The sequence below is a fragment of the Zalophus californianus genome, chromosome 17, assembly GCF_009762305.2.
Source record: "Zalophus californianus isolate mZalCal1 chromosome 17, mZalCal1.pri.v2, whole genome shotgun sequence".
Taxonomy (NCBI): domain Eukaryota; kingdom Metazoa; phylum Chordata; class Mammalia; order Carnivora; family Otariidae; genus Zalophus; species Zalophus californianus.
Genome location: NC_045611.1, coordinates 18,318,542 through 18,338,714, shown reverse-complemented (window position 1 = coordinate 18,338,714; position 20,173 = coordinate 18,318,542). Strand labels below are relative to the sequence as shown.

The window sequence follows — 20,173 nt, the reverse complement described above, 5'->3', positions numbered from 1 at the left end:
CAGTTGCGGCCAGACTCTTGTGGGGTAGAATGGCTTGCCAACCTGCTTGGTTTTACCCCGGTGTCTCCGAGCAGCGGCCCGGCGTTTGGGCCGTTCGCTAAGACTCCCGTGACACCGGGAAGGATGGGGCCAAGGGCTGGCTTGGATGGAGAGGGAGGGATCCGGGGCTTGAGGCTGCGGCCAGGAGTGGTCGAGCGAGTTGGCTCAAAGCCAGTTCAACAACGTGTGAACCCGCGGAGCTCAGCAAATACTTATGGCTCAGTTTACTCATCTAAAACATGCAATCATGTAACGTTGTAAGGTCAATGGAAATAATAGTACATAGACAACACTCAATAAATGTCACTTCCCTCAACCTCCCTTTGGATTGGCCATACCCCTCCCCCAGACTCCAGAGACTTGCGCGCCGTAGCGTAATGACGTAAGAGCACACGAAGACGCCTCCGCCCCATCTCCGTTTCCTAGGAAACGTGGACTCCGCGTTCCACTCTCTGTCGCTGCCCCCTTGACGTCATGGTCCGGATGGGAGGGCGGGGCGAGTGCTACCGTCAGGGGCGGGGCGGCACAAGCCGGCCTGCCGGGGCTGTGCACCTGCGCCTCGGCGGGCCGCCTGGGCACCGTCCCCGGCCCGCCCGGCCCCACCATGGCCAGGCCGCAGAGGACCCCGGCGCGCAGTCCCGACAACATCGTCGAGGTGAAGAGCAAAGTAAGGGCCCCTCTGGCCCCGGCTCCGGCCTCGGCCCTAGGCGCTTCCAATTCCCTTATTCTCTCCTCTCCTAGCTTCTTAGTCCCCACCACCTTTTTTCTCGCCTCCATCATTCATGTCCCATTCTCCGGCCTTTCCTCTCGCTTTCCTCCATCCATCCTCCTTCCACTGCCGGCCTCTAGAGTCCCTCTGTGGCCTTGGTACCTGGAGGGAGGGGAGAAGACCTTGGACAGCGTCCCTTGTACTGGAGCTGAGGCCTGGGCGCAAGGCTGCAGCCGTAGCGACAGCCTTTTCCGACCTCTAACACCCTCGGACCTGTGGTGGGAAAGGGCACGGGCTCTGTCCTGACCCCTCCTCTCACCCACCCCCTGCCTCCAGTTTGATGCTGAGTTCCGACGCTTCGCGCTGCCCCGCGCTTCGGTGAGTGGCTTCCAAGAGTTTTCGCGGTTGCTGCGTGCAGTGCACCAGATCCCAGGCCTGGACGTGCTGCTTGGCTATACAGATGCTCACGGCGACCTACTGCCCCTCACCAACGACGACAGCCTGCACCGGGCCCTGGCCAGCGGGCCCCCACCGCTGCGCCTGCTAGTACAGAAGCGGGGTGAGGAGGATGGGGTACAGTGGGCAGCCTCTGTGGGGTAGGACGGCAGGGCAGGTCTACAAGGGTTAGTCCATGCCCAGGGCGTCCAGGCTTCACCGTCTGCAGTCCCTGCCCTTGGCCTGACCTCCAAGTGGTAGGAAATAGCTACAATGCCCCCTTCCCCAGGCCTGGGCCTGAGGGAAAAGGGCCGACGTGGGAGAGCAGGGTCTCTGATCTCAGCACCCCCCCTTCTCCTGCAGCAGAAGCTGACTCCAGTGGCCTGGCCTTTGCCTCCAACTCTCTGCAGCGGCGCAAGAAAGGGCTTCTACTTCGGCCAGTGGCACCCCTGCGCACCCGGCCACCCCTGCTAATCAGCCTGCCCCAAGATTTCCGCCAGGTTTCTTCAGTCATAGATGTGGACCTACTGCCTGAGACCCACCGACGGGTGCGCCTGCACAAGCACGGCTCCGACCGCCCGCTGGGCTTCTACATCCGAGATGGCATGAGTGTACGTGTAGCTCCCCAGGGCCTGGAGCGGGTTCCAGGCATCTTCATCTCCCGCCTGGTACGAGGGGGCCTGGCTGAGAGTACAGGGCTGCTGGCAGTCAGTGACGAGATCCTCGAGGTCAATGGTATTGAGGTGGCTGGGAAGACCCTGGACCAAGTGACGGACATGATGGTCGCCAACAGCCACAACCTCATTGTCACTGTCAAGCCAGCCAATCAGCGCAATAATGTGGTGCGTGGGGCATCTGGGCGTCTGTCAGGGCCTCCCTCTGCTGGGCCTGGGCCCACTGAGGCTGATAGCGACGATGACAGCAGTGATCTGGTCATTGAGAACCGCCAGCCTCCCTGTTCCAATGGGCTGTCTAAGGGGCCTCCATGCTGGGACCTGCGCCAGGGCCGTCTACTTCCTGGTACCCGAAGCTCTCTGCCCTCCCTGGATGATCAGGAGCGGGCCAGCTCCGGATGGGGGAGTAGCATGCGAGGAGATGGTAGTGGCTTTAGCCTCTGACAGGCAAGGACGCAGCCCCTTGCCACTCCAGGCTGCTGGGCAATGGCAGGGACTTCCTCAGTGGGGGTTTGAAGCTTGCTCACAGGGCCCTCTCAGTCTGGGGAACATTAAAGGTTTTCTACAAATGCAGTCATGGTCTTTCTGTGTCCCAGCATTAACGTCCTCCCTGGTCTCACAATTTTGCCTTCTGCCCTGGACACAAGGCAGGAGTGGTAAGGACAACAGAGAGACCTTCCTGCAGTCAAGCAGCAGGAAGGACACCAGACTTGGCATTTCTAGGGTAAGAAAAAGCTCTTATGGAAACAAACCTCACTGTGTACAAAAGGTTTAATTTTAACAAAGGGGTTAAGAGGCTGGGCTGCCCTTCTACAGCCACCAGTGGCTGGGAAGAGTGCTCTGGGGAAACTGCCCACCCCACTACTCCTGTCTTCAGACTCCATTCTAGGATGGGGCCTCATCCTGCCCTTTGCAACTGCGTGGCAATTCTCAGTGAGGACCCCCATAACTACCCCCATAAAAGCACTCAGGCATCCATCTTCACAAAGACCTTGGGGCGGGAAAAGATCCTGATGGCTTCCTCTACCTGCACCAGCTTCCGGTCCAGCTCAGCACGGTGGCCCTGCGCCTTGAGTGAATCTGCCCCAGCAGGCAGCAGCACCAGCTCACGTAGCAACTGGCTCTGGCCTACAAGGGTCCCAGGAACAGTGAGCGCCAGGCAGGGCTTGCATGGTCCCCACTGGGTTCCCCATCCACTCCCCTCCGACCCCTTGCCCACGAACTCACTCTGGAGCAGATTGCTCAGTGTCTCCAGCCTCTGGTTCTCAGGCATGCGAGTGTGGCCAGGGGGCATGGCAGGGTCCGGCTGGCTCTGCTGGCGGGCCTCAGCCTCCCGCCGCCACAGATCCCTGCGTTCCAATAAGCTGCAGACGCACAGGGTCAGAGTTGATGGTCCTAGGGCAGAGGATGCCTCCCACCCTCCAGAGGCACCCTTCACCCTAGGTATCGGGCAGTGGGACCTACTAATGGGGCACGTGGCCCTTCTGCGTGGCATCATAGTGCGCTTGGGCTTGCCGCTGCTGCTCCAGTACTCGAGCCACGACCTGCAGTGAGCGGGAGTGCCTCCGAGGCGCCCTCTTGGCAGTGCGGGCATTGTGGCTAATGAAGTCCACACCCAGGCCTGGCCCCTGCAGGACACGGCAAGCACGATGGGGTAGACAGCACCGTGATGTGCTCCTGAACCCCTCAAGATCTCTGCCCCCACCCCAGCCCCCACCCATCCTCTCACCCTTAGCACTGGGGCCTGGTGGGGTTAGCTGAGGGCTGGGGACCACGGGGTGGCAGGAGCCCAGGGCCGCAGCGGGAGTGTGCCCGCAGGAAGTGGGCAGGCTCTGTTCTAGAGGCAGGGCTGGGCTCCTGGAGGGCAGGGCACAGCAGAGGAATCAGTCAAGCTGAAGCCAGGGTCTTAAGCCAGCCATAGAGTGAGCTTCTGTTCCTTCTGCCTGTAAGGATACTTCTCTATCTCCAGCCCTATGGGCCTCTTCTCTCTTGAAAGAACACTTCTATCCATGAGCATTTAAATATGTGGGTCTTGGGGCGCCTGGATGGCTCAGTTGGTTGAGCGACTGCCTTCGGCTCAGGTCATGATCCCAGGGTCCTGGGATCGAGCCCCGCATCAGGCTCCCTGCTCGGCGGGAAGCCTGTTTCTCCCTTTCCCACTCCCCCTGCTTGTGTTCCCTCTATCGCTGTCTCTCTGTGAAATAAATAAATAAAATCTTTAAAAAAAAAATACGTGGGTCTCTCATATCTTTAGGAAAACAACAAACCACCCCTCCTTCTCACATTTTTAGGAAAACAACAAACCAGTCCTAGCTCTGGCTACCATTCCCTTTTCTCTCTCCTTCCTGACCAAGCTTCCTATCTCTGTCCCCACCAAGGTCACTCATAACTGGCCTCCAAGCCCTCAAATCCAGGGTCACTTCCCTGGTCTCACTGTCATCAGGCTAATCCTCAATAACTCCTGGGTCTCACTCTTCAGATCCAGGCCTGACTCTCCATCTGTTTCCTGGACACACTCCCAACCCCCTGGGAGTCCCACAAATGCTTCAGTTTCAACAAATTTGCATATGACCTTATTGTCTTTCCTCTCAATCCTGCTCCTCCTTCTGAGGACTCTGGATAGTGATATGGTACTACTATCCACTGAAGAATCCCACCACAGTACCCCTGCCCTTCTCACTGCCCGTAGAAATAAAGGTTGAGGGGCACCTGGGTGGCTCAGTCGTTAAGCGTCTGCCTTCAGCTCAGGTCATGATCCCAGGGTCCTGGGATCGAGCCCCTCATCGGGCTCCCTGCTCCACAGGAAGCCTGCTTCTCCTCTGCCTATTGCCCCCGGCCCCACCCGCCCCGCTCATGCTCTCTCTCTCATACTCTCTCTCAAATAAATAAAATCTTGAAAGAAAGAAAGAAAGAAAGAAAGAAAGAAAGAAAGAAAGAAAGAAAGAAAGAAAAGAAAGAAAGAAAGAAAGAAAAGAAAGAAAGAAAGAAAGAAAGAAAAGAAAGAAAGAAAGAAAGAAAGAAAGAAAGAAAGAAAAAAGAAAGAAAGAAAGAAAGAAAGAAAGAGAAAGAAAGGAAGAAAGGAAGGAAGGAAGGAAGGAAGGTTGAAAAGTGGATTATGTGATCCTTTATGATGTGGGTCCAGCTGACTTCTTAGCCTAGCCTCATGCTCTTCTCCCCTGTACACAACATCCCACTGCACACACTCCCTCTAGCTCTTAGGACTTCTGTGAGGTTCCATCGCAGTAGAATATCTCTTCCATTCTCCCCTTGCCTAATTCCTGCTTGCCCCTCAGGATCACCCAGCCATCGCCACTTCTGAGGAAACCCCCAGCCTGACTCTGCAGCAAATCAGCTATTTCTTAGCCCCTGTTACCCTAGTCCCCTGTGATTTTCATCCTTCCCCATAACTCAGATCTGAGTATAACTGCCTATCAGTCAACAAGATGAACAATGCTTCTGGCTCTCCAAGGTAGGTACCTGCAGCTGGGCCTTGACCCGGGACTCCACTTTGTCATATTTGGGCGATCGCCACAGAGCCTTCAGGGGCCTGGGCTGGCTCTGCTCCCGGCTGCGCTCCTGCTCCACGGAAGCGCCTCTGGATCTCCCTGATCCGCTTCAGGTTCTCCTTCTCATGGTCTTTAGGGTCCTTCCCTGGAAAAAGATGTTGCCAGACTCTACCCTACATAGAGCCCAGGAGATCCAACTCCCACTTGGAGTTCACACACAGGGCCCACACCCTCCCTCCTGCGGAAAGATCTCCCTGACCTCTCCATCTAAGACAGTATACACATCACTACATTCCCTTCCTGACATAGTAATTATCTTCTTCTGTCCTTGATTATTTTCTTACATTTTTACTGTGAAGTACACCAATAATCATCTTGTATATTATATCCATCTCTTCACTTGTTTATCGTTTTTCTAGCACCTACAAGGCGGGCACGCCGTAGGCACTCATCACACAATGTTTCGCTGATGCATGAATTCATTAAGCTGAACTAGGGTTCCAGGGAACTACTTCATTCAGTCCTCTCCCATGAGGAAGTAAGGCATTTTCCCCTCCTTCTATAGTTGGGGAAAATGACACTCAGGGAGGCAAAGCCTGAACCCAGATCTGGGAAGGAGAAGCAATGGTTTTGATCTCAGCGTTTGACCTCATACTGGCCTCATTGCCCCTTCTGTCTGAACTTACTCTTGGGAGAGGCCCCAGGGCCTAGGGAGATGCCCCCGAGTTTGCAGCAGCACTCCCCCGACGCCATGCCGGCCACGCTCCAGGATCTCTCTGGCTCCGGGACCTACGCGGGGGCCGCGCGGAGGGGTGGGGTCCAAATCTAGGGCCGAAGTCAGCAGGTCCAGCTTCAGCGCGTTTCCCTCAAGGCGTCCTTGGGCTGACAAGCCAGACGGGGAGCTCAGTGCGGAGCGCAGTGGTGGAGCGAAGCCAGAACCTCGCTCGGGCCTCGCTCGGGCCTCGCCCCGCAGCGCCGCACCCCTCCAACTCACCCGAGGCCGGCCGCCGGTAGTAGTCAGGGCAGAGCGTAGGGTCTGGAGGGATGGGCCCGAGATGCGGGATGGGCCCTCGCACATGCCGCCGTCGCTGCCCTGCAACGGTGCACCGAGGCCCCTTCCTCAGCCCAGTGCCTCCTCCCCGGTCCTGGGCCCGGATCCTGACCCCAGCGGCGCCCCTCCATTCCCGGTCCCCGCCGCGCAGCCCGACCCCCTCCAGCGCTCGCTGCCTCCGCTCTTAACCCACTTTCCTGCCCAGTTCGCGACCCCTTCCTCACAACACTCGGGCAAGGAGCTCACCGGAGCAGTTTTGCCGCCAGCTGCTGCAACGCCACGGGCTTGCTGTTGCCAGGCAACAGTAGTTTCCGTCCCCGAGGTCAGGGGCCAAGGCCCCCTGGCGCAAAGCCTTCTGGGGCTTGTAGTTCCAGCTGAGGGGTGGGGGGGGAGCGTGAGCCACCGTCAGGTTCCCTTCCCACCCGCCTGCCCTCGCCGGCGGGTCTTTGGTGTCAGCGCCAGGGTCCGCAAGTCCGGCCCCTCGCCCTCCTCCCCGCAAGCAACCTCCGAGGAGGCGCTGACCGCATGCAGCCATGACCTCAGCCAGGGCCGAGAGACGGCCAGGGGCCCAGGAGAGGACCGCCGCGGGGCCGGCACAGCTCGCGGAGTCGTCCGGTGGCCACGCTCAGAACTCTGAGGTGACCGTCAGGCTGTGTAGTCTTCAAACACTTGTCCGGGGCACTCTAGGAGGCCAAACTCTGTGCGACGCCCCCCTAACTGCCAGGACAAGCTCCACGGCAGGGAGGGGCACGGACTGGTGCCCCTCCTCTGCATTTGGTGTTTGTCAGGTGTCTCATGACTGATCCCCTGTATCTTTTGCCTGGTGACCAGTTACCTATGTGTCACCTCTAGTGGCCGGTGATGGCAGACCCTGCCTGGCACCAGCCTATGAGGCCTGCCGAGCCTGGGTGAGGACAAGTGCCCAACAGGACCAGTCTCAGAACCAGGGCTCCAGGAGGAACAACTCAAGCTGGAGGAAGAGAGGCTCAAGCTAGAGGTGGATTCACTAGAGGAGAGAGGCCCCAGGCCTATGGCCTCCATTGTGAGGACCAGTCATGGTCCGAAGAGGAAGCCTGTCAAGTGAGGGAGCTTTCAGAGGGAAGGAACTGCAGGGCTGGCGGAGGGGGTTGGCTGGCTCACACTCCTACAGAGTGCATCCTTGCCCGCTGCCACCACCATCACTCCTCACTCCCTCTGTTCCTGAAGAGCCCTGGCATTGGTGGTGGTGCTGGGGGGGGGGGGTGTTGGGCATCCAGAGGAGGAGTCTCAAGGCCTTGTAGGGTACTGAGCTCACATGAGCTCTAGTCCGCCGTCCAGCCCAGAACCTCACTGACCAGGAAGGGGATGAGAATCTGGGCCCCGGGTGGTGGAGAGGCAGGGCTCTTCCCTATGGTCAGGGAACAGGAGCCAAAGCTGGAGGCTGGCTCCTTAGGCCTCCCTGTCCCCCAGCCTCCCAGGGCCTAGCCACCAAGCCCATCCTAGGGCTGAAGCAGAGATACCACAGGGGCTGCCACTGCAGAAGGAGGAGTCAGAGAGTAGCCAGAGTGAGCCCTTACCATCTGCCAAACAGCACAAAAAAGCCAAGAAGCGCAAGAGTCTGGGGGCTCCAGTGCTCCCAGCTCTGGCCAGCACGGTGTCTGCCCCTTCAGAGACCTTGGGGCTGGAGAGTGAGTGACAGCCCCTGGGCCTTCCCTTTTCCTCCTGCCTGATGGAACCCTGACTTGGCACAGCGTGGGTGTTCCAGCCCCTGCCCTGCCCCGGGTCTTTGCAGGGAAGTCCCAGCGCCTGCGGCCCCTGTACCAGTACATCAACTACTGCAATCCTGAGCTGAATCAGGCAGGGGAGGGGGGACAGGGAAGCTGAGGCAGAGACGGAGCCTGAGTTGGAGCTGGCCCTGGTCCCCGAGGAAGCCGGTGTGGAGCAACTGCAGGCCTTGCTGCCCGTGGCAGGTGAGCTGGCCTCGGGCCTCACTCTGCCTTGCCCCAGTACATCTGTGTCCTCTACCCATGCTCTGGTTCCCCTGGAGAGGAGGTGGGAGAGGAGCCTGGGTGTTTGCCCAGGCTGGGGGGCAGCGGCCGCCTCAAGGCTGAGGTGGATAAGTCAACCCAGGTGGACATCGACAAGATGCTGAGTGTTTGCGCGGCCCCACTTGTACCTCCGCTCTCTCCTCAGTACAAGTGACTTTCCTGCTGCCCCCTCCGCCCCACTCGTGGCTCCCCTTCTCCCAAGTCTGAACCAGAGCAGCAGCCTAGGCCCTGGGGCGCAAGGGAAAATTTGGCCCCTCTCCCTACTTGGGACCTTGGACTTGCTGAAAATAAACATTTTTCCTTTTCTCAGACTTGGTGATTTTGCAAATAAGATGGCTGAAGAGAGGCTGGGAAGGTGGGTGCAGGGTTTGAAGCCTGACTGGTCATCTGGATCACCCAAGAACTTGACAAAAGTACAGGTTCTTGGGCACGACCCCAGACCTAACCAAATCAGAATCTGCAGGGGTGGGGCCTAGTTTTGTGCATTTAAAGGCTCCTCAGGTGAACCTGAAGGTCAGACAGGATAACAGTGTGGATGCAGAGGGAGGTGATAAGGAGAAACTCGGGGCAGAGAAAGGAAAGGGATGGCCAGGTCACGGGAAGCAGCTGCTTGGTTTTGCTGTCTCCCAGGGAAGCCTCCTGCATTTGGTCTGACCTTGAGGGTCCAACTCTTAGGATCTCCCATTGAGGTGTCAGTTCATTTGCCTGCCCCAAGAGTGGAGTCTTTGGAATGCTTTCCACTTACTGTAGGAGACCACAGCTGGACCAGACTTTGCCTCCAAGGTGGCCCTGCTAACAGAGGCATTGGTGCCTTTTTCCTGGCAGCCAGGGCGTGGTGGTGGGTGTGAATGTTCTCCCTGGAGCCTTGCAGCCAAGTCACTGGATAACTGCTGCTTAACAGGCAGCCAGTGCTGGCCATTTTGGAAACCCTCATACCCTGCTGCCTCCTGGTCCTCCTGCATGTCCCTCATATACCTGAAGCATAGGGATCTCCAAATTAAATGAGTAACTTCTCCCTCCAATCTGCTTTTCTTCCCGTGTCCCATCAACAAAATGGTTCAAGCCAAAATCCTGGGTGTCATCCCAGGCCCCATCGTGTTCTTTGCTCCTTCTTTACTCCTACAAGCTAATCAGGTATCAAGGCTGGTTGCATGTACCCTCTAGGCTGAGAGCCTCTCAGATCCCACGGTTCACGCCCCTGCCCTGGGCTCCCTGCTCAGCGGGGAGTCTCCTCCCTCTCCCTCTTCCCCTCACCCCACTCGTGCTTTCTCGCTCTGCTCTCTCTCAAATAAATAAAATCCTAAAAAAAAAAAAAAAATTAACTGAGCTCGACTGCCTCACTTTATGGCGGAGGAAGCAGAGGCCTTGAGGGGGGAATGGCTTCATATGAAATCACACCGTGGGCACCAGAGAGACACTGCCCTTTCCTGAACCCTGCAGATCTGGACCTGAGGACTCTGGCTAAGGCCTGACCCAAGAAGGCCGAGCATCTGCTTTCTGTATGGTCTCCTGGGCTGGAGGTGTGAGCCAGGCCAGCACTGACAAGGAAGCTCTGTTCCTCTCTTCCAACAGGTGACGTAGGAAATAACTCAATAATCACCAAAGAAAGTACTGATCTACATTTGCAGGTCTATCTATTTCCTGACAGGTTTATCTAAGCAGGGTGGGTGAGAGTAGCCACAGAAAGGAACAAGTCACTACTATTGTTCCTAAAGGCTCACTCTAGGGGCGCCTCGGCGGCTCAGTTGGTTAAGTGTCTGCCTTCGGCTCAGGTTATGATTCCAGGGTCCTGGGATTGAGCCCCGCATCAGGCTCCCTGCTAGCAGGGAGTCTGCCTCTCCCTCAGCTCATGCTCTCTCTCAAATAAAATTGTAATAAATAAATAAATAAGTAAATAAATAAATAAAAGCTCACTCTACAGGGGAAACGCTGAGTGTAATGCAAGGAGACAGGTGCCACTGAAGAGCAGAGGACCAAGGCTGCGGGACCTCGGTGAGGGGGAAGACCTGCCATTTTGCCCAGGGAAGCAGGGAAGAGGCACCCCTCCAACTGACTCCTGGAGAGTTGGGTGGCCTTCCAAGCAGAGGATATGCCAGGGAAAAGCCTTGCTTATGTGAAAGATGTCAGCCCCATGCAGGAGGGTCATTTAGCATGGCTGAAGCGGAGGCATGGCCACCAGGACAGCAGGGTGGGCGGTTCTGGGAGCAATGAGAAGGGATGTAGGCAAGCAGGGATCTTGGCCTGGCATTCTGGAGAGGTCACTTGGGCAAGAGTAGGAAGGGCAAAAGGAGGAATGGAGACTGGGGACAGGGAGGTAAGGAGACTGCTGGGCTGATTGCTGATTGCCTGGGTGAGTATGAGGCCTACATTTGGCTGGGGGTTGAGAAATCAGGAATAGGTATTTTGGAAGTTCTTTTCAGTGGCTTGGAAAAATTTAATCTACTCTGACGCAAGGAAGATCCTGAGATTTAGGGAACTGGTCGTGGGAGGTGATGCTGCCTCCCTCCAGGAGGGGGCGCTGCAGGACAAGCCTGGAACCTCATGCAGGCACAGTCACCCGAGGACCAGAACCCTGCTGGCTTCCTTGGCCACAGGCATCTGGGCTACTTCAAGGTGCATCTCCTCCCTGGGACCAACCCAAGAAATATATGATGGTAAAGATGTCTGAGGGATGGCCATGGAGGTAGGCTCTGGGGAGTACCAACAGGAACCCAGGGTCCTCACAAAAGTAGCTCTGTACCAAGCCCACTGCCACCTGCCCGAGGACTTCTGGGAACCTGTCTTTGTAAACAAGGGGTTTGCTGTAGAGCCCCATGAAACTTCGTAAGTGCCACTGTGGGTCAGTAACCTGGCTCTTTCTTAAGTAGGAGCACCTGAGTCATGTACGATGGACACTTGGGCTTTCTTAGTAAATCCCCCAATTTAGGAAGGATCCCATCATCCTTATAACACAGAGGGACTGACCTGGAGCTGATCTGATCATCCCAGGAGGAAGAGAGCAGCCTCTTTCTTTCTTTTCTTCCTTCTTCTTCTTTTTTTTTTTTTTAAGTAGGCTCCTCACCCAGCATGCGGGGCCTAGAACTCACAACTCCCAAGATCAAGACTTAAGCTGAGATCAAATATCTAATGCTCAACTGACTGAGCCACCAAGGCACCCCAAGCAGCCTCTTTCTAAACTCTACCAGCATCCTGCCTTGCAGGTTCTCTCTGCAGTCCACCTCCTAGCTGAGGTCTTGCTGAGATTCCTGCTGCAGAGAGAAGCAGTAACCTGGATGGGGGCCTGAGTGGGGAGGGGCAGTGCCTGGGCACTCAGTCTCTGAGATCTGCAAGTGCTGGGGAAAGAGTAGTTCAGAGTCAGGCTCTGTAGTTGGATGACCCTGCAGGCTCCTCCCTGGCTCCATCACTTCTAACTTACAGGAGGCAAGTAACTTTGCCCCCCCTCTACGTCACTTTTCTGATCTGAATGAGAATATTAATATTGGTACCCCATAGAGTGGTTTGGATATTAAATGAAATAACATGCATGAAGTGTATTACCGGGGTGGGGCAGCATGCAAGAAGCACATTCCCCAACACTAGCCACTGCTATTTTCTCACAAGGACAAGGTTTCAACCAGGGCAACACACAGGAAAATTGACCTGGTGACTTCTAGAAAGGGTGCCAAGAGGAAGAGGGAGACTTCCCTGAGCCTTTCTTTCTCTGGCAAGGAGCCCAGGGCAAGGAAGAGAGAGGGAAGTTCAGAGAAGGGAAGAGTTGGGTCTAGGCCTAATCTGGGAAGGCTGGCAGAGGAACAAAGGGGTGTGTGTCCTTTTCCCCCACCCACCTCACTTCTGACATGGTCAAAAGGCAGTCCCAGCATAGAACAGTGAATAAAAGCAAGGCTGGTGACCAGCTGTCTGGGCCAGGCAGTGCTGGGCTGCACCCACTCCATGGGGCAACAGGTGGAGCCTTCCTCTAGTTCATTCCATCCAGGTTCCCTGAGACCACTCCTCACTTCCCCTCTCCCAGGGCTCCCCAGAGCCAAATCCATGGTTGCAAGAACAGAACTTTTCCTGACCTCCGGCCCAGGAAGGTCCCAAGCTCTCCCCATCTCCCTGAGACAGCAGGCACGACAGGCACAAATCAGGAAGTCTTGAGTCCTGTTGTCTGAGAAAAGACTTTTTCTTGGACAGCTCCTGGGATTCAGTCGCAAGGGGATAAGCCCACTAGACCGTGATGGATCCAAAGCAGGCCAGAGCTGCTGCGGAGCCACAAGGAAAGAGAAAAATATAAACAATCTACAACAATAAACAAGCCTTTCATTATTAAAGAAACCCAACCTACCAAACAAACAACCAGCAACTGTGACATAGTGTCAGACTTTCTGATTTATTTATTAACACTTATCAGATATTCCAGAACCCTATCTCCTCTCCGCCAAGTCGGGGGCCCTTTTCCCCAGGTCAACAGCCCCTGAGAGTTTACCTAATGAAGAACCCCTCCTCCCTGCCAGGGAAGGGACAGCCTAGAGGCTGGAAGGGCCTGGTCATATGGGAAGGAGGGCAGGTGTGGATCCCTGAGGGATGACTCGACACCCTCACCATTCCTGAGATGCCCTAGCCCAGGAAGGGCATGAAAACGAGGCTTCTTGTCATTTTTCCTCAGGCTGAGGAATCAGCCAAGCTGGGTCCTTGCTATGCTTCCTCACCTAGTTAGGACCACAAATAGGCAAAAGCAGCCTCCAAGTCAAGCTCTGGCTGGCTCTGCTCACCAGTGTGACTATGCAGAGACCAGGGGGCAGCCCCACCCCAGGCACACTGTGCTAGCCCTCAGCTATATCACCACCCTGCAAGTCTGAGGAGCAAATGAGCATTGGAGGGGGCGTTTTCCCAGGGCCACCTTGGGCGTCACCTGGACCCTGCCCAAGATGAAAGACACTATGGCCAAGCCCTCCTGTGCCAGCTTCTGGTCCCTCCCCGGCCCCTCGGCCCCATGGCAGGGAGCCCATATGCAGGCTCACAGGTTATTCCGTTGCAGTGCCTCACAGAGGTTCTGGTTGGCGTCGGGTTCTTCTGTCAGCACCTCCACAGCCTCCCACTCCCCGGATCTGCTCGATCTTTTGATGGCATCCACCACACTCTGCATGTACAGCCCATCCTCAAACGAGGCGGCCATCGAGACAGGGGTGTGGTCCCATGTGCGGCGGTCCCCCTGCCCCTGGAAAGACTGGCGCAGGGCCTGCACCATGTAGACCATGCCCTTCAGGTAGAGCAGCGGGACGTCCTGGGGCCGCTGCTCGGGCAGCCCTGCCCCCACGGCCAGCGAGTCCCTCAGGAGCAGCTCCTCTTGCGTGGCAGAGTTCTTCTGCCCATAAAGGTCCGCTCCTCGGGCAACAAGGCGTCCTGCAGAGCCCACCACCATGACCTCATGCACAAAGGCGCCTGGCATGTTGAAGTTAAGTGTTACCGTGCTGCACACCCCGCCACCCATGAGCATCTGGAAGAAGCAGAAGTCATCACTGGTGACATGCCGGATGCCACGGATGGCCGCGTTCTGCCTCACAAAGGTCTTGAGCAGCCCATGCACCTTCTCAGCTCTCCGGCCGGTCAGGTGGGTCAGCAGGTCCACAATGTAGGTGCCCATGGTGTGCAGGCCCCCACCGCCCATGAGCTCGTCACAGATCCAGCCATAGTTGGGGCTGAGCAGGCTGCCTGAGTAGATGCGGGCATCGCAGATCATTACCGCGCCCACGTAGTGCTCCGCTATCAGCTGCTTCATGCGCACAAAGGCAGGCAGGAAGCGCAGCACGTTCCCCACCAGGCTCATCAGCTGCGGGTAGTAGCGTGAGGCAGTCACCATCCGGAAGGCATCCACTGAGGTTGCTGCCTTCTCGCAAACCACATTCTTCCCAATACCTAAGAACAAAACACACCAGAAAATCTCAAAGTTCCAGGAGATTTTACACTGGGGGAAAATCTTTTCTTGAAGGCACACGAACTCTGAAAAGCCTCCTATTATCAGATGGTGGCCTGGGGCAAGAGGAAAGGCAATGGCTTAGATAAAATTGGTACGCTGTGACTGGGACTGGAGAACAAGTTATAGGCTGGAGAAAGATGAGTAAATTCTTACGGGAAAATGAAAGTTCTTAAGGGAAAATGAAAGGAGTAGAGGCAGAAAGTGCAAACCAGGAATGGAAAGTGAACAGAGGAGGTATCATGGGTAATTTTATGTGCCAACCCGGCTAGGCTGTGGTGTCCATCAAAAACCAGTCTGGACACTGCTGAGAAGGTTATTTTTAGGTGTGATTAGCATTTAAACCAGTAGATTTTGAGTACATCAGATCACCCTCCACAATCTGGGTGGGCCTCATCTAATCAGTTGAAGGTTTGGGGATCGGGGTGGGGAAAGACTGAGGTTCCATGGAGAGGAAGGAATTCTGCCTCCAGACTCAAGTTTGCAACACCAACTCTTGCCGGGATTTCCAACCTGTTGTCCTGCCCTGCAGATTTCAGATCTGTCAGCTCCAACAATCACATGAGCTGATTCCTTAAAATAAATTTCTCCCTCTCTATATATACCTTCATTGGTTCTATTTCTCTGGAGAACACTGCCTAATACACGTGGGCTGGAGAGATGGACATGCCTATGTACTTTTATACATTTATTAGATCATCAGCTCAGGGCAAAAGTATCTAATCTGTGTTCTAGGGGATGGGCTTTGTACTCTCAGTTGTAACTGCAGAAAGGGCTCTAAGATTTCCCAAAGACTGTTCTCTAAAAACACTGGTCCAACACGTTAGTGTAGTCAAAAAGTGAGAAAATGTTTTTTTGGCTGTAGTAGGAGGGGAAGGGGAATAAAAATATGCCTTCTGTCGTCAGGACTGTCCTGAGTATACTGTAGTTGGGATGTACTGAGAGAGCAAAACAAGGCTAGAAAAAGCCCTGGAGAGAGAGAGCTAGAAAACTGAGCAGATTCCATATTAGGAAGCAGAAGGATTGATACTCTTCCATGTTTTAAGATGAAAGCTCATGAGGGTATGAGCAGTCACAAGACACCAACACCGGGATACTCCTGTGAGCTTGGGGTGGTTCAAATGGAAGTCCTACGTTAATACCTCCACAGATGTAGGGGTGAGGAGAAAGCAAGGGGAGAGGTCCTTGCACTCAGGTCTGGCAGGAGACGGCCCTGCAAGGAGAGTAGCACCTGGTTGTTATCATGATCTGCTCTTGGACAGTCTCCAATATCCCCCTACACATGTGGGATTTTAGGATTAGGTACTGGAGAATCACAGTATTGGGTGACAATTTGGCCACTTGGCTGCAGAACATTTATGGCTGACCAGGGAAATAATGAAGAAATTAGGTTATCAGACACAAACACCCCATCTGAGGGCTGCAGCTCTGACCAACCCAGAAACTACCCGCTGTAACTGTTCACTGCAGGAATTGGGTGGACACAGCAGCATGGGGCAAAGTGGAGATGGGGTGGGGGGAAAAGGACTCTTGTGACTTCTGGGAGCTTGGTGACGATTAAAATCAGGAGAAGAAATCTCTGTTCCACGCCAAGAGAGGTCAGAGAAGGGGGAGAGACCTCCCTTCTTGAGCCCAAACAATAGGAATGCTTTTGAACTTAGGACCCAATAGTATTATCTGTATGGGAGCTAAAGGCCATCTTGAGTTAAACAGGCTCCTGCAGGCCAAATGTACATGATCTTTAACTTTAGAGAACCTGGGTTGTGCTGAAAGACGTATTTATTTAAGTTATCTAGCATTCCTGCTAGGAAGCCAAAGGAGAGATTAGAGAAGCTGGAAACTGGTTTTTGTTAACAGGGAGTGGGATGCTGAATGCTTATTAGCTCAGATTTTTTGGAATGTGAACAAATTTCAAGCTACAACCCTTTCTCCAGCTCATACTCCCCAGATTTCCCAGGACTGGGTGCCCCTGAACACCAGAGGCCCAGAGAGGCTGCCCCAGAACACCTCTTTGTTTCCTATTAGCACAGCGCCGGTTCAGAGCTCTAGGACCACAGCACTCCTGTTAGCCCATCTAGAGGCATGGGACTAGAGAAAGGAGACTTCAAACAGTAGGTAGAGAAGTAGCTCAGGAAGAGCACGACTTTTATGTTTTACAAAATCCAGGAAGTCTATTTGGGGAGGGGGGTACAAAAAAGGTTCTGCTACTAGAAAAAGAAGTTTGAAAGCCAGAAGACTGAATCGCTCTTGCCTACTCTTTCTTGGGTCACACCACCAGACAGGGCATGCACGAGTAGAATTTGTGTGTCAGGCCCTGTGCTCAGCATTGGGGATACAGCATTGGGTTTGGACTTTACTTTCAGAGAACTTATAGTTTAGGGGGAGAGAGAGCCATTAATCAAATTACCATATAAATACATGTAGAACTGTACTTGTGATAAATGCAGTGAAGATGATATAAATGGTAAAATGAGAGCATATACCCCTTGACTGGGGGTGGTCAGAGAAGATGTCCCCAGGGACCAGTGTTCCAGAGATTAAATTATTTGGGCTAGACTCCTTTTTTTTTTTTTAAGATTTTATTTGACAGAGACACAGTGAGAGGGAACACAAGCAGGAGGAATGGGAGAGGGAGAAGCAGGCTTCCTGAGGAGCAGGGAGCCTCTCACGGGGCTCGATCCCAAAATGCCTGAGCCAAAGGCAGACGCTTAACGACTGAGCCACCCAGGCGCCCCTGGGCTAGACTCTTTGAGTAATAATCTCTTGTTATGTCACAAGCCCATGGGAAAGGGTTGGCAAATTCAGTGTTTTTCTAATGAAGCACACTAGTGCCAAGAACTGGGCACAGAAACCTTTTAGTGACAGATTTTTTTTTTTTTTTTTGAGAGAGAGAGAGAGAGAAACAGCATGAGAGGGGAGAGGGTCAGAGGGAGAAGCAGGCTCCCCACTGAGCCAGGAGCCTGATGTGGGACTTGATCTCAGGACTCCAGGATTATGACCTGAGCCGAAGGCAGTCGCTTAACCAACTGAGCCACCCAGGTGCCCTTTTAGTGACAGATTTAAGAAAACATTCAACTGTGGCAAAAATGTTGGAGCATTTTGCACGCTAGAATACATTTTCCTGAACCACTTCTAAGCTGAGAAATAAAACATGTTAGGGTCCCTCCCTCTCCTTTAAGGAACTCATAGAAAAGCTTTAAGGATGACACTGGAGGTGAAAGAAGATTAAAAAAAAAAGGGGTCAAACAGAAGTAGAAAATAAGATGCCACAAAAAGAGCTGTGATATGAAAAGGACACCTCTGAAGGCTAAGTCCAAGAATGAGTTTTGGGAAACCACCAATAAGAGTGAGGGCAAGAAACAATCTTTATGGAGGCACCTGGTGCCTAAGGTGGCTAGCAACCCAGTTGGCTAAGTGTCTGCCTTCGGCTCAGGTCATGATCCCAGGGTCTTGGGATCGAGCCCCACATCGGGCTCCCTTCTCCGTGGGAAGCCTGCTTCTCCCTCTCCCACTCCCTCTTCTGCTCCCCGCTGGCTTGTGCTCTCTTGCTCACTCTCTCTCTCTAATAAATAGATAAAATCTTAAAAAAAGAAAAAACCTTTATGGCCTCACAGGTGAGGTAACATCTAAAGATGTAACAAGCCAAGGAAAATGTAATTTTTCCTACAGCACTGAGACGTAATGAGATGTAATCCTAATGTTCCTGGGCCTTGATTTCTTTCACTGAAAAGGAAGATGCTGGATTAGAATCAGTGGTTCTCAGTCCCTAGTGTGCATCAGAATCACCTAGAAGGCTTCTTCAACCACAGACTGCTATGCCTTACCTACAGAGATTCAGAATGTCTAGGACGGGTCCTGAGAATCTGGATTTTTTATTTTTTTATTTTTTTTAAGATTTTATTTATTTATTTGAGAGAGAGAGAATGAGAGATAGAGAGCATGAGAGGGGGGAGGGTCAGAGGGAGAAGCAGACTCCCTGCTGAGCAGGGAGCCCGATGCGGGCCTCGATCCCGGGACTCCAGGATCATGACCTGAGCCGAAGGCAGTCGCTTAACCATCTCAGCCACCCAGGCGCCCGAGAATCTGGATTTATAACAAGTTCCCACATGATGCTGATGCTGCTGGTGTGAGAATCACATTCTGAGAACCACTGGACTGGAGGCTCTCTCCAGAGAGCCCGCAGGCCTGACATTTCTACGATTTTATGCATGTGAACGCCAGGAGAAAATACAGTACTACTGACCAGTATGAAAAACTTTAGGAGAATATTATAGTCTGTCATTTTTTTTTTCCTAATGTAATCTCTACATCCAATGTGGGGCTCCAACTCACGACCCCGGGATCAAGAGTGGCATGCTCTCCTGACTGAGCCAGCCAGGCGCCCCATTGTCATATATGTCTTCATAGCTGCAAATCTCTATCGGTATTTCTCAGTCTCTAAGATTTATCTTTTATAATGCTTAGCATAGCATAATGCAAGGAGGATCCTTAACTAGTCTTTAGATGACTGTGATAAATTTCTCACAGGTTCAAGATCTGATCTGATCAAAGCTGATCTAGAATTAAGAGTATGTCTTAAGTATTACTTAGCTATATAGCTAAGTAATTGTATCTTCCCCCCCTAGCTTTAAAGACTTGAGGATTATGCTCTCTGTCTTCTCTGCATTGGGAGCAGCTCTCCTGCCACAGCCCCTCATCCCCTGAAAATGTCCACCTGTGCAAGGGTGTCCCCAACTCCTTCTTGGTCAGGAGCGCCTCTCAGGTGTTGAGCTGATCACTGTCTGCAACAGTATTAACCACCGGCAACACTGACAGATGAGAGCCTCGGCAGCTTGGCAGCCCCACGGCCCCTGGCCTTACTTATTCCTAGCTACAGCTTCTGAACCAGCACCATTTCAAGGGATATCGACACAACAGCCAAATTCATTGGGGCTGGGGCTGCCATGGTAGGCATAGCTGGCCCTGGAGCTGGAACTGGGGCTGTGCTTGGGAGCCTCATCACTGGTTATGCCAGGAACCCTTGAAGCAACAATTCTCCTCCTATGCCATTCTGGGTTTTACCCTCTTGGGGGCCTTAGGGCTCTTTTGCATGATGGTGGCCTTTCTCATCCTCTTCATCACGTGAGGAGCCTTCTCCACCTCCCATTGGTCTTTTGCCTGTGTCTCATCTGCCCTGTATGTTCCTTTTCCTATACCTACCCAGGCAGTCTGGGGAAAGTGGTTGGCTCAGGGTTTGACAGAGGGAAGACAAATAAATACTGTAGTAGTAAGAAAAACTTAAAAGATTTATTTATTTGAGAGAGAAAGAGAAAAAGCATGCACATGAGCGGGGGGTGGGGGGCTGGACAGAGGGAGAGAGATAAATCTCGAGCAGACTCCCTGCTGAGCGCAGAGCCTTGATCTAACCATGAGTGTATGACCTGGCTGAAACCAAGAGTCAGATGTTCAACCAACTGAGCCACTCAGGTGCCCAGAAAATTTTTTTTTTTATTTGACAGAGAGAGACAGCAGGAGAGGGAACACAAGCAGGGGGGCGCCGGAGAGGGAGAAGCAGGCTCTCTGCTGAGCAGGGAGCCCGACATGGGGCTCGATCCCAGGATGCCGGGATCACGACCTGAGCCAAAGGCAGATACCAAACAACTGAGCCACCCAGGTGCCCCACTAGCCTGTATCCTCAATGAACAAGAGACACAGATCCAGTAACAGGGAAACCAAAAAAAAAAAAAAAAAAAAAAAGCGGGGGGGAGATCTATGTGGGAAAAACACAGAAAAATATACT

The 20,173-nt window shown here is 53.7% G+C and overlaps 4 protein-coding genes and 1 pseudogene across 8 annotated transcripts in view; 3 read left to right on the top strand and 2 right to left on the bottom strand.

Moving 5' to 3' along the window:
* The first annotated feature begins 130 nt into the window (after positions 1-130).
* Positions 131-2,816, top strand: PARD6A (par-6 family cell polarity regulator alpha). Of its 3 annotated transcripts, none has more exons than XM_027618033.2 (3): positions 131-706; positions 1,085-1,307; positions 1,547-2,816. In XM_027618033.2, exons 1-3 carry the CDS (start codon positions 644-646, stop codon positions 2,299-2,301), a joined length of 1,041 nt encoding a protein of 346 aa, XP_027473834.1. In that variant the 5' UTR covers positions 131-643; the 3' UTR covers positions 2,302-2,816. The 3 variants fall into 3 exon arrangements, with proteins under 3 accessions (XP_027473834.1, XP_027473835.1, XP_027473836.1); XM_027618034.2 differs by having other exon boundaries at positions 1,550-2,815; XM_027618035.2 differs by having other exon boundaries at positions 131-694; positions 1,547-2,464.
* ENKD1 (enkurin domain containing 1) lies at positions 2,611-12,678 on the bottom strand. The gene is given in 12 exon segments (XM_035724979.1): positions 2,611-2,985; positions 3,085-3,221; positions 3,322-3,487; positions 3,590-3,629; positions 3,631-3,714; positions 5,335-5,439; positions 5,441-5,508; positions 6,050-6,089; positions 6,091-6,245; positions 6,358-6,417; positions 6,420-6,456; positions 12,500-12,678. Coding segments are annotated over 12 exon segments (1,086 nt in total). The 5' UTR covers positions 12,533-12,678; the 3' UTR covers positions 2,611-2,824.
* C17H16orf86 (chromosome 17 C16orf86 homolog) lies at positions 6,700-8,729 on the top strand. Its single transcript, XM_027618038.2, is given in 6 exon segments — positions 6,700-7,052; positions 7,267-7,494; positions 7,864-8,081; positions 8,186-8,268; positions 8,270-8,432; positions 8,435-8,729. Coding segments are annotated over 5 exon segments (675 nt in total). The 5' UTR covers positions 6,700-7,052; positions 7,267-7,444; the 3' UTR covers positions 8,596-8,729.
* A 113-nt stretch (positions 12,679-12,791) lies between the features above and the next one.
* Positions 12,792-20,173, bottom strand: part of GFOD2 (glucose-fructose oxidoreductase domain containing 2) — a 43,987-nt gene continuing 36,605 nt past the window's right edge. For all 3 annotated transcript variants that reach the window (XM_027618029.1, XM_027618031.1, XM_027618030.1), the window contains one exon: positions 12,792-14,336. In XM_027618029.1, coding sequence (XP_027473830.1) covers positions 13,438-14,336 — 899 coding nt within the window. In that variant the 3' untranslated portion in view covers positions 12,792-13,437. The remainder of the gene's footprint in view (positions 14,337-20,173) is intronic.
* On the top strand, positions 16,477-19,519 carry LOC118356451 (annotated as a pseudogene).

Coding starts and splice junctions, on each gene's coding strand:
- PARD6A (XM_027618033.2), top strand. CDS start 644: ATGGCCAGGCCGCAGAGGACCCCGGCGCGCAGTCCCGACAACATCGTC. Junction 707..1,084: donor TCGTCGAGGTGAAGAGCAAA/GTAAGGGCCCCT, acceptor CCCTGCCTCCAG/TTTGATGCTGAGTTCCGACG. Junction 1,308..1,546: donor CCTGCTAGTACAGAAGCGGG/GTGAGGAGGATG, acceptor CTTCTCCTGCAG/CAGAAGCTGACTCCAGTGGC.